The following is a 12,744-nucleotide window of genomic DNA, read 5'->3' as shown; positions in this document are numbered from 1 at the left end:
TGGTTCCAACATTTTCCCCACCACTGATGTCAGGCTGACCGGTCTATAATTCCCTGTTTTCTCTCTCCCTCCTTTTTTTAAAAGTGGTGTTGCATTAGCTACCCTCCAGTCCATAGGAACTGATCCAGAGTCGATAGACTGCTGGAAAATGGTCACCAATGCAGCCATTATCTCTTGGGCCACTTCCTTATGTCTCTGGGATGCAGACTATCAGGCCCTGGGGATTTATCGGCCTTCAATCCCATCAATTTCCCTAACACAATTTCCTGACTAGTAAGGATTTCCTTCAGTTCCTCCTTCTCCATAGACCCTCTGTCCCCTAGTATTTCTGGAAGGTTATTTGTGTCTTCCTTCGTGAAGACAGAACCAAAGTATTTGTTCAATTGGTCTGCCATTTCTTTGTTCCCCATTATAAATTCACCTGATTCTGACTGCAAGGGTCCTACGTTTGTCTTCACTAATATTTTTCTCTTCACATATCTATAGAAGCTTTTGCAGTCAATTTTTATGTTCCCTGCAAGCTTCCTCTCATACTCTATTTTCCCCCTCCTAATTAAACCCTTTGTCCTCCTCTGCTTGAATTCTAAATTTCTCCCAGTCCTCAGGTTTGCTGCTTTCTCTGGCCAATTTATATGCCTCTTCCTTGGATTTTACGCTATCCTTAATTTCCCTTGTAAGCCACGGTTGAGCCACCTTCCCTGTTAGTTTTACTCCAGACAGGGATGTACAATTGTTGAAGTTCATCCATGTGGTCTTTATATGTTTGCCATTGCCTATCCACCGTCAATCCTTTAAGTATCATTTGTCAGTCTATTCTAGCCATTCATGTCTCATACCATCGAAGTTACCTTTCCCTAAGTTCAGGACCCTAGTCTCTGAATTAACTGTGTCACTCGCCAGCTTAATAAAGAATTCTACCATATTATGGTCACTCTTCCCCAAAGGGCCTCGCGCAACAAGATTGCTAATTAGTCCTCTCTCATTACACATCACCCAGTCTAGGATGGCCAGCCCTCGAGTTGGTTCCTCGACATAATTGGTGTAGAAAACCATCCCTAATACACTCCAGGAAATCCTCCTCCATCGTATTGCTACCAGTTTGGTTAGCCCAATCTATATGTAGATTAAAGTCGCCCATGATAACTGCTGTACCTTTATTGCATGCATCCCTAATTTCTTGTTTGATGCTGTCCCTAACCTCACTACTACTGTTTGGTGGTCTGTACACAACTCCCACTAGTGTTTTCTTCCCTTTGGTATTCCGCAGCTCTATCCATACAGATTCCACATCATCCAAGCTAATGTCCTTCCTTACTATTGTGTTAATTTCCTCTTTAACCAGCAACGCTACCCCACCTCGTTTTCCTTTCTGTCTATCCTTCCTGAATGTTGAATACCCCTGGATGTTGAGTTCCCAGCCTTGGTCACCCTGGAGCCATGTCTCTGTAATGCCAATGATATCATATTCGTTAATAGCTTCTGCTATCTCCACCCTTGCTTCCATCTATTCCAGGATGCATTTCATCTGGACTGGGTGACTTGTTAACTTTGAGTGATACCAACCCATTTCGCACCTCCTTTCTATCTAATATTATCCTATCCTATCTAATATCTCTACTCCCTCTCCAGATTTCAAAAATGCAGGATGTGCTTGGCCAGTTATATAGATTTCTTTTGAAGAACAAAATATTGGGAAAACCAAAGTCATTGTTTTCAATCCCCGCCAGAAACTCCGTTCCCTAGCTACCAACTCCATCCCTCTCCCAAGCATCTGTCTGAGGCTGAACCAGACTGCTCGCAACCTTGGTGTCATACTCGACCCTGAAATGAGCTTCCAACCACATATTTGCGCCATAACTAAGATCGCCTATTTCCACCTCTCTAACATCACCCGACTGAAACCCTGCTTCAGCTTATCTGCTGCTGAAACCCTCATCCATGCCTTTGTTACCTCTAGACTTGACTATTCCAAGGCACTCCTTGCTGGCCTACCACATTCTACCCTACGTAAACTTGAGGTCATCCAAAACTCTGATGCCCATGTCCTAACTCGCTGACCTACATTGGCTCCCGGTTCAGCAATGCCTCGATTTATAAAATTGTCATCCCTGTTTTCAAATTCCTCCATGGCCTCTCCCCATCCTATCTCATAATCTTCTCCAACTCCACAAACCTCCGAGATGTCTGCGCTCCTCTAATTATGGCCTCTTGAGCATCTCTGATTTTAATCGCTCAACCATTGGAGGCCGTGCCTTCAGCTGCCAAGGTCCTAAGCTCTGGAATTCCCTTTGTAAACCTCTCCGCCTCTCTACCCCTCTTTCCTCCCTTAAGATGCACCTTAAAACTTACCTCTTCTGTCCTAATATCTCCTTATGTGGCTCGGTGTCAATCTTGTTTTATAACACTCCTGTGAAGTGCCTTGGGACATTTTATTACATTAAAGGCACTGTATAAATTCAAATTGTTGTTGAAAAACAGAATAGCAAAAGGAACTGCAATGAATATAATTTATGTGAATTTTTCATATGACAAAAATAGTGGCATATGGATTTAAGGGAAATGACTATGTGTGGTGTTCAGTGATTTTTGTTTAGTTGTGGCCTGCAACTTGAAATTATGTAGCATTTTTAATATAGGAAAATGTCCCAGGGCACTTCACAGTAGTGTTATCAGATAATACTTGACAACAAACCAAAGAGGAAGACATTAGGGCAGGTGACCAAACCCTTGGTCAAAGAGGTAGATTTTAAGCAGTGTCTTAAAGGAGGAGAGGTGGAGGCAAAGAGGATGGGGAGGGAATTCCAGAGTTCAGGTTTTAGACGGCTGAAGGCATGGCCTTGAATGGTGGGGCAATGAAAATGGGAGATGTACAGGAGGCGAGAGTTGGAGGAACACAATGTTCCTGGAGGGATGTAGGGCTGAAGGAGGTTGTAGAGATAGGGAGATGTGGCCATGGAGGGATGAGAATTTTAAAATCAATACCGGTTGGTGGATCGGGAGCCAATGTAGGTCAGTGAGTACAGGGGTTATGGTTGCACAAGACGAGGATATGGGCAGAATAGTTTCAGATGAGCTCAAATTTAGGGAGGGTTGAAGATGGGAGCAGCAGCAAATGGGTTGAGGCAATGGTGGAGACGGGAGATGATGCAGAGGTGGAAGTCTGAGGGCTTTCGTGATAAAGACGAGATGGGATCAGAAACTCGGCTCTGGATCAAATAAGATGCCAAGATTGCAAACAGTCTGGTTCAACCTGAGACAGTGGCCAGGGAGAGGAATAGAATCGGTGGTGAGGGAACGCCGATTGTGGCGGGAATTGAAGACAATGGCTTTGATCTTCCCAATGTTTAATTGGAGGAAATTTTAGCTCATCCAAGACTGGATGTCAGAGTAAGACAGAGGCAGTGAAGAGGTGAGATGTGGGTATTATGACACATAGATACATCATGTGACTTCAGTAGATGGCACAGTTACTTTGGCCTTAATATATGCAGAGATGAGAGTGAAAGAACACTTCCAGAGGAAGATTGGTTGAAGTGATTGTACCCTGTTAGTTAATAGACAAAGAAAGCAAGGTCTGAAAATAATTTTAAGATAATGTGAAGGAAAGGCAAGTGTCATCGGTGCGTAGTATACTGATGGAAAGAAAATGTGTTCAATTAAGTTGGTTAACTGGGTAAAGTCATTCAACAACTTCTTGCATTGCCTTAATTTGTGTGGTATATTGCTCATGATATTGCGAGGTGTTGCTACCTCCTGCCATTCTTCTTGGGTAGCTTTGCTGGGGATGGGGGCTGTGGTTCTCTGTCCTGAACTGAGCTCCTCTCCTGTGTCTCGATTCCGCCGTCATAATTTTTGAGACCTCCAACTGAGAAATTGAGAATTCTGTGCCCTCCAGACGTTTTTGCAAATGCAGCAGTGCTGACTTGCAAACTATGATGTCTGCTCCTTTAAGTCCAATAGGCCTTTAAATTCTGGAGTAACACCTGATTTTCTGCACCCCAACAGGCACACTTCCAGTCATCATTCACACCAGGCGCTTACCTTCATTCTGTAAGCAATGCTGACTGCAGAAATATGTGTGAGCTTGGTGCACCACTGGCCAGCCAGGCATGTGCTCTTTTGATGTCTACCTTTAGGCTTATGCCTGTTTGGAAAATATAGGCTTTGGTCTTTGTGTCACTATGGCTTAGTTAGTAACACTGTCGCTTCTGAAACTGAAGATTATGGGCTCAGACCCCTACCCCTATGGTCTTGAGCAAATAATTTAGGCAGTGCAGTACTGAAGGAGTGCTGCATTGTCAGAGGTGCTATTTTTAGGATAAGACATTAAACTGAAATCTCATCTGCCTCTTCAGGTGGACATAAAAATCACAGGGATTTTTTGTGCCCTGGCTAACATTTTTCTCTTGAACATCAGAAACTGGTCATTCATTTCACTTGCTGTTTGTGGAACCTTGCTGCACGCAAAATACCTTCCACATTTGACCACATAACGGTGACTGCATTGAAAAAGTAATCCACTGTGTATGTTTTGGGATATCCGAAGAACATTATAAGGCATTTTATAAATGTAACTTTGTTCTTTTCTTCTTTCTCTTTATCTGCATTGCAGAGAAAGATTGAGAGCAAAACATTATTCAAAACAAGTACATCTTTCCATTGTGTTTCTTTCTATATTTGTGTACATAGCAAGTAAAATAATTCAGGTGTAGTCTATTTTGATGCAAATGTGGATGGTGAATTGAAATGACCAAAGATTTGATCAGTGTAGTGAAATTCTGTTCTGTGCTATAGCAATGAACAACCCAAACTGTTGCATATAAACTGTCTGATTGAACCAGACTTGCACATATATGATGGCTACACTATTACATAGTGGTGTGCCGCAGGGATCAGTGCTGGGACCCCAACTATTTACAATCTATATTAACGACTTGGAAGAAGGGACCGAGTGTAATGTAGCCAAGTTTGCTGATGATACAAAGATGGGAGGAAAAACAATGTGTGAGGAAGACACAAAAAATCTGCAAAAGTACATAGACAAGCTAAGTGAGTGGGCAAAAATTTGGCAGATGGAGTATAATATTGGAAAGTGTGAGGTCATGCCCTTTGGCAGAAAAAAATCAAAGAGCAGGTTATTATTTAAATGGAGAGAGATTGCAAAGTGCTGCAGTACAGCAGGACCTAGGGGTACTTGTGCAAGAAACACAAAAGGTTAGTATGCAGCTACAGCAAGTTATCAAGAAGGTCAATGGAATCTTGGCCTTTGTCGCAAAGGGGATGGAGTATAAAAGCAGGGAAGTCTTGCTACAGCTGTACAGGGTATTGGTGAGGCCACACCTGGAATACTGTGTGCAGTTTTGGTTTCCATATTTACAAAAGGATATACTTGCTTTGGAGGCAGTTCAGAGAAGGTTCACAAGGTTGATTCCGGAGATGAGGGGGTTGTCTTATGAGGAAAGGTTGAGTAGGTTTGACCTCTACTCATTGGAATTCAGAAGAATGAGAGGTGATCTTATCGAAACGTATAAGATTATGAGGGGGCTTGACAAGGTGGATACAGAGATGACGTTTCCACTAATAGGAGAGACTAGAACTAGATGGCAAAATCTTAGAATAAGGGGCCGCCCATTTAAAACTGAGATGAGGAGAAATTTCTTCTCTCAGAGGGTTGTGGATCTGTGGAACTCACTGCCTCAGAGAGCTGTGGAAACTGGGACATTGAATAAATTTAAGACAGAAATAGAAAGTTTCTTAAACGATAAGGGAATAAGGGTTATGGGGAGTGGGCAGGGAGGTGGACCTCAGTCCATGATCGGATCAGCCATGATCGTATTAAATGGCGGAGCAGGCTCGAGGGGCCGTATGGCCTTCTCCTGCTCCTATTTCTTATGTTCTTATACCGTGCACAGCAAGGAGAAGCAAGAGGACTAATTAACAGCTTGCAAGTATCAAGACTACTGCAGATATGACTATTTTACATCAGGGATGCATGGATCTGGATTGTCCTGTGCATTAATAATGGATTTCTCGGTTTTGCATTGTAAAGCATGTTTCTTGTTTGTCCCGAGTTGTACAGACATATTGAGTACTCCAAGAAATAATCACGGCACATGACTAATGCGGAAAGTAGTTTGCGGATTAAATTTTAGCTACATAGTAAATGTGTAGAAATAATATTCTTTCCTGGGTTTCTTGTTGCCTCAGTTCATTTTCTGTGCTTTAATGTCAGGTAGGCCATATTTAAGGTTATGTTGCTTTAGTTATTTTATACAAAATGTAAGTGATTAAATCTTCAGAGTAACAACTTTGACTTCATATAAATGCTTTTTATTTTTTGTAGAAAAAAGCAAAAGGTCAAGATCTCTTTGACCAAATTGTTTACCATTTGGACCTTGTGGAAATAGAATACTTCAGCCTGCAGTTCATGGATGTCTTACAAGTTTCAGTAAGTGACCACCAGCTGTTTATATTAATGGAAAAGCACAAATGAAATTGGTTTTATAAGTTGATTGCTCCAAGGGCATGAATATAAAGCTATTTTGAATGTTTTCTATTGATAAGTAAGGCAAAAAGGTGGAAATTAAATTAGACTAATTTTGAACAATGAATTTATAGTTTATATTAATTTATTTGTGTAAGGAGAGAGAATAATATCCCAAAAAATGTCAAGCTACAGAACTCAGAAATGCTGATGGAGAGCTTAAAAATAACTGATGACCAAAAAATACAGTGTACAACTGAAAAACAGCCACAAATAGAAGCCTATGACAAAAAACACTGCTTCAAGGGGATCAACTAAGTTAAATTAATTTTTACAAAAGCAAAATACTGCAGATGTTGGAAATCTGAAATAAAACCAGAAAATGCTGGCAGTAGTCAGCAGGTCAGGCAACATTTGTGGAGACAGAATCAGTTAACATTTCAGATCGATGACCTTTCATCAGAACTGGAAAAAGTTAGAGATGTCGCAGGTTTAAGCAAATACAAAGGCAGGAAAAACGGGGAGGAGAGGAAAGTACAAAAGGGAAGGGCGGCAGGCAGGAGAGATTAAATGACAAATGATGATGGATGAATTTTTATTACATTGAAATTCAGGATTTGTATTTGGGATCACATTCAGTTTGTTGTTTTGTGAAAGCTGAAACCCAATGGCCTCCCATCTGACGCAAGAAAAGTAGTAGTTACAATGTGAGTGCAGTGGGGCATCGACTTATCATAAATTAAGCTGCAGCTATACCTAATATTAATAGAATCATAGAAATTTACAGCGCAGAAGGAGGCCATTCGGCCCATCGTATCAGTGTCGGACGATAAAGAGCTATCCAGCCTAATTCCACTTTCCATCTTGTAGTTTATGGCACTTCAAGTGCATATCCAAGTACTTTTTAAATGCTATGAGGATTTCTACCATTACCACCCTTTCAGGCAGTGAGTTCCAGACTTCCACCACACTCTGGGTGAAAAACATTCTCTTCAAATCCCCTCTTAAACCTTCTACCAATTACTTTAAATCTATGCCCCCTGGTTATTGACTCTTCTGCTAAGGGAAATAGGTTCTTCCTATCCACTCTAGCCAGGCCCCTCATAATTTTATACACCTCAGTCAGGTCTCCCCTTAACCTCTGTTCCAAAGAAAACAGCCCCAGCTTATCCAATCTTTCATCATATTCTCCAGTCCAGACAACATCCTCATAAATCTCCTCTGTACCCTCTCTAGTGCAATCACATCTTTCCTGTAATGTGGTAACCAGAACTGCATGCAGTACTCAAGCTGTGGCCTAACTAGTGTTTTATACATTTCAACCATAACCTCCCTGCTGTTATATTCTATGCCTCGGCTAATAAAGGCAGGTATCCCATAAGCCGCCTTAATCACCTTATCTATCTGTTCTGCTACCTTCAGGGATCTGTGGACATACACTCCAAGGTCTCTCTGTTCGTCTACACTTCTCAGTGTACTACCACTTATTGTGTATTCCTTTGCCTCTCCATTTGCCACTGTTCAGCCAGTCCATTGTTGTCTTCTTGCAGCATACGGCCAATTTTTGTATCATCTGCAAACCTCTTAATCATACCCACTACATTGAAGTCTAAATCATTGCTGTATATCACAAAAAGCAAGAGATGTAATACTGAGCCCTGCGGAACCCCACTGGAAAAAGTCTTCCAGTCACAAAAAATACCCATCGACCATTACTCTTTGTTTCCTGCCTCTGAGACAAGTTTGTATCCAACTTGCCACTTTGCCTTGGATACCATGGGCTTTTACTTGCTTGACCAGTCTGCTTTGTGGGACCCTTTGCTAAAATCCACATAGACTACATCAAACTCACTACCCTCATCGTCCCTCCTTATTACCTCCTCATAAAATTCAATCAAGTTTGTCAGGCACGTACTTTCCTTAAAAAATCCATGCTGACTGTCCTTGATTATTCCGTGTCTTTCTAAATAAAGATTTATACTGTCCCTCAGAAATTTCTCCAGAATTTTTCCCACCACTGAGGTAAGGCTGACTGGCCTGTAATTACTCGATCTACCCCTTTCCCTTTTTTTAAACAATAGTCCTCCAGTCGTCTGGCACCACACCTGTAGCCAGAGAGGATTGGAAAATGATTATTAGATCCTTTGCTATTTCCTCTCTTGCTCCTCTTAACAGCCTGGAATACATTTCATCCGGGCCTGGGGACTTACCCACTTTTAAAGATGCAAAACCCCTTAATACTTCCTTTTTCATTGTTTATTTCATCTAATATTTCACTCCTCCTCCCTGATTGAAATGTCTGCATCGTCCCTCTCTTTTGTGAAAACAGACGCAAAGTAGCCATTAAGAACCATGCCCACGTCTTCCACCTCCACACACAGGTTATCTTTATGGTCTCCAATAGGCCCTACTCTTTCTTTAGTTATCCTGTTGCTCTTAATTTATTTATAAAACATCTTTGGGTTTTCTTTGATTTTACTTGCCAGTATTTTTTCATGCCTGCTCTGCTTTCCTAATTTCCTTTTTAATTTCACCCCTCCACTTTCTATACTCCTCTAGGATTTCTGCAGTATTGAGCCCTCGGTATCTGTCATAAGCTTCCCTTTTTTACTTTATCCTACCCTGTATGCCCCTTGAATGGTTAGTCACACCATTTTTCTTTAGGGGGACATACTTGCTCTGAACTCTCACCATCTCCTTGAATGCCTCCCACAGCTCTGACGCTGATTTACCTTCAAATAACTGTTTCCAGTCCACTTTGGCTAAATCACATTTCTGCTTAGTAAAATTGGCTTTTCGCCAATTAACAACTTTGATTCCTGGTCTGTCTTTGTCCTTTTCCATAACTACCCTAAATCTAACTGAATTATGATCACTAACACCTAAATGCTCTTCTACTGATACCCCTGTCCAGGTACATTCCCTAAAACTAAGTCCAGAACTGCCTCTTCCCTTGTTGGTTTGCTACGTACTGGCTAAAAAAGTTCTCCTGAATACATTTTAAAAATTCTGTTCCCTCTATACCTTTCACACTAATTCTATCCCAGTTAAAATCTGGGAGTTGAAATCCCCACTATTACTGCCCTATTGTTTTTGTACTTCAGAAATTTGCCTACATAATTGCTCTTCCGTCTCCCTCTGACCGTTTGGGGTCTATAGTACACTCCCAGCAGTGGAATTGCCCCTTTTCTGTTCTTCAGTTCAACCCTCATTTGATGATCCTTCTAAAATATCATCCCTCCTCACAGATGTAACTGTTTCTTTAATTAATACTGCAACCACCCTCCTTTTCTTTTATCCCCTTCTCTATCCTGTCTGAAAACCCTGTAACTAGGAATGTTGAGCAGCCATTCCTGCCCTTCTTTCAGCCATGTCTCTGTAATTGTTATAATATCATACTCTCACGTGTCTATCTGTGCCCTCAGCTCATCTGCCTTATTCCCTAGACTCCTTGCATTAAAGTATATACCATTTAGCCCTGCCAAACCCTTGTTTCCTCTGCCTTCCATACTTGCTTACTAATTTTCTGCCTTCCATTTCCAGCTTTGCTTTTCTACCTTCTGAATCTACTCTCTGGTTCCCATCCCCGTGCCAAGCCAGTTTAAACCCTCCCTAACAGCACTAGCAAACATCCCCATTCGGCTTGTACAGGTCCTACCTCTCCTTGAAACGGTCCAAATGCCTCAGGATTCTAAAGCCCTCACTCATGCACCATCTCTCCAGCCACACATTTAACTTCTCTGTTCTCCTATTTCTGTATTCACTAGCACGTGGCACCGGGAATAATCCGGTGATTACAACCTTTGAGGTTCTGCTTTTTAATCTCTTTCCTAGCTCCTTAAAATCTGCCTGCAGGACCTCATCCCTCTTTCTACCTATGTTATTTTCCTTCTTAGGCAATCCCTTGGAGTGGAGGGTGACTTGCTTCCACGCTAATATGAGTTCTCAGGTGACTGATGAGTCCAATGCGGGACCTACAGTTTCTGTCACAGGTCGTGCGCTGTTTGCGCTTGGCTTCCGCTTGCTCCCGGCGAAGAGACTCGAGGTGTTCAGCGCCTTCCCGGATGCTTCTCCTCCACTTTGAGCAGTCTTGGGCCAGGGATTCCCAGGTGTCCGTGGGAATGTTGCACTTTTTCAAGGGTGTCCTTGAAGCGTTTCCTCTGCCCACCTGGGACTCGCTTGTCGTGTCAGAGCTCTGAGTAGAACGCTTATTTTGGGAGTCTAGTATGGTGCAGGCGGACTGTTATGTATGCAACACCTTGTAACCAGCATTCTACTGCCACCAGAGGGCGCATCTGTTGGAGTCCCAGCATCCCTTGGGAGCACTGTATATAAACAGGCCTCCCATGCTGTGCCAGCACTCTGGAGTCAGAAAAAAGAGAACTTACTCATGTCTACCGTACCCAGTCACATTGCTTTATTTGAGACATGACAACTGCCGACGAGTAATAGATAACGGACCATCATGCGAAAATGCAGAGAACTGTAGGTATCCTGGAGAAATTCTCAGAAGGTGACTATTGGGAAGCCTTCGTGGAGCGACTCTACTAATACTTCGTGGCCAACGAGCTGAAAGGGAATGTGAATGCTGCCAAACGAAGGGCGATCCTCCTCACTGTCTGCGGGGCAACAATCTATGGCCTCATGAAGAATCTTCTTGCTCCGGTGAAACCAACAACCAAATCGTATGAAGAACTGTGTACGCTGGTCCAGGAGCACCTAAATCCGAAGGAGAGCGTTCTGATGGCAAGGTATTGATTTTATACATGTCAGCGCTCTGAAGGCCAGGAAGTGGCGAGCTACGTCCCCAAACTAAGGCGCCTTGCAGGACATTGTGAATTCGATGGATTCCTGGAGCAAATGCTAAGAGACCTTTTTGTGCTTGGCATTGGCCATGAGGTTATCCTTCGCAAACTATTGACTGTTGAAACACCGAACCTGAGCAAAGCCATAATGATAGCCCAGGCATTTATGTCCACCAGCGATAACACCAAACAAATTTCGCAGCACACAAAGTAACGTCATTTTCAGGCAGGAATGCATATGGCAGAACGTAAACCCCTGCAGCTGCACGACCTCAGATGACAGTCCGCCATCAAGTGTGACTGCGAGGCAGTTAACACCTTGTTGGTGCTGCGGAGGTGATCATCGAGCCCATCAATGCCGCTTCAAACACTATGCGTGCAAAGGCTGTGGAACAATGGGACACCTCCAGCGAATGTGCAGACGAGCTGCAAACCACCACGTTGCAGAGGAAGACCGATCAATGGCGGATCAAACTGGACTAGAGACTCGAACCGAGGAGGCAGAAGTGTACGGGGTACACAACTTCACCACGAAATGTCCACCGATCATGTTAAAAGTTGAACTGACCGGAGTTCCAGTATCCATGGAATTGGACACAGGTGTGAGTCAGTCTATCCTGAGCAAAAAGGTCTTCGAGAGGCTGTGGTGCAACAAGGTACAAAGGCCCAAGCTGAGCCCTATTCATACCAAGCTGAGAACTTACACTAAAGAGCTGATCCCTGTAATTGGCAGCGCAGCAGTAAAAGTCTCCTATGATGAAGCGGTGCACGAACTACCACTATGGATTGTACCAGGAGATGGCCCCACACTGTTCGGCAGAAGCTGGCTGGGAAAAATCTGCTGGAACTGAGACGACATCCGAGTGCTTTCGTCCGTCGACGATGCCTCATGTGCCCAGGTTTTGAGCAAGTTCCCATCGTTGTTTGAGCCAGGCATCAGAAATTTCTCTGGGGCAAAGGTGCAGATCCACTTGGTTCCCAGTACATGACCCATCCACCACAAGGCACGTGCGGTGCCATACATGATGCGAGAGAAAGTGGAGATCGAGCTGGACAGGCTGCAACGAGAGGGCATCATCGCGCTGGTGGTGTTCAACGAGTGGGCCAGTCTGATTGTTCCGATACTCAAGGGCGATGGCACGATCAGAATTTGTGGGGACTATAAAGTAACGATTAACCATTTTTCGCTGTAGGACCAGTACCCGCTACCTAAGGCAGACGACCTATTTGCGACGCTGGCAGGAGGGAAGACGGTCACCAAATTGGACCTGACCTTAGCCGGCATGACGTAGAAGCTAGTGGAATCTTTGAAAGGCCCCATCTGCATCAACACACACAAAGGTCTGTTCATCTACAATAGATGCCCGTTTGGGATTCGATCGGCCGCGGCTATTTTTCAAAGGAAAATGGAGAGTCTGCTAAAGTCGGTTCCGCACACCTTGGTTTTCCAGGACG

The 12,744-nt window shown here is 43.3% G+C and overlaps 1 protein-coding gene across 1 annotated transcript in view; it reads left to right on the top strand.

The window, feature by feature from the left end:
* LOC139264533 (band 4.1-like protein 4B) overlaps window positions 1-12,744 on the top strand; it is a 457,521-nt gene that overhangs the window by 141,481 nt on the left and 303,296 nt on the right. The window contains exon 2 of the mRNA XM_070881140.1: window positions 6,344-6,448. Coding sequence (XP_070737241.1) covers window positions 6,344-6,448 — 105 coding nt within the window. The remainder of the gene's footprint in view (window positions 1-6,343; window positions 6,449-12,744) is intronic.

This window comes from Pristiophorus japonicus, chromosome 5 (assembly GCF_044704955.1).
Source record: "Pristiophorus japonicus isolate sPriJap1 chromosome 5, sPriJap1.hap1, whole genome shotgun sequence".
Taxonomy (NCBI): domain Eukaryota; kingdom Metazoa; phylum Chordata; class Chondrichthyes; family Pristiophoridae; genus Pristiophorus; species Pristiophorus japonicus.
This window is presented reverse-complemented; position numbering and strand designations above follow the sequence as displayed.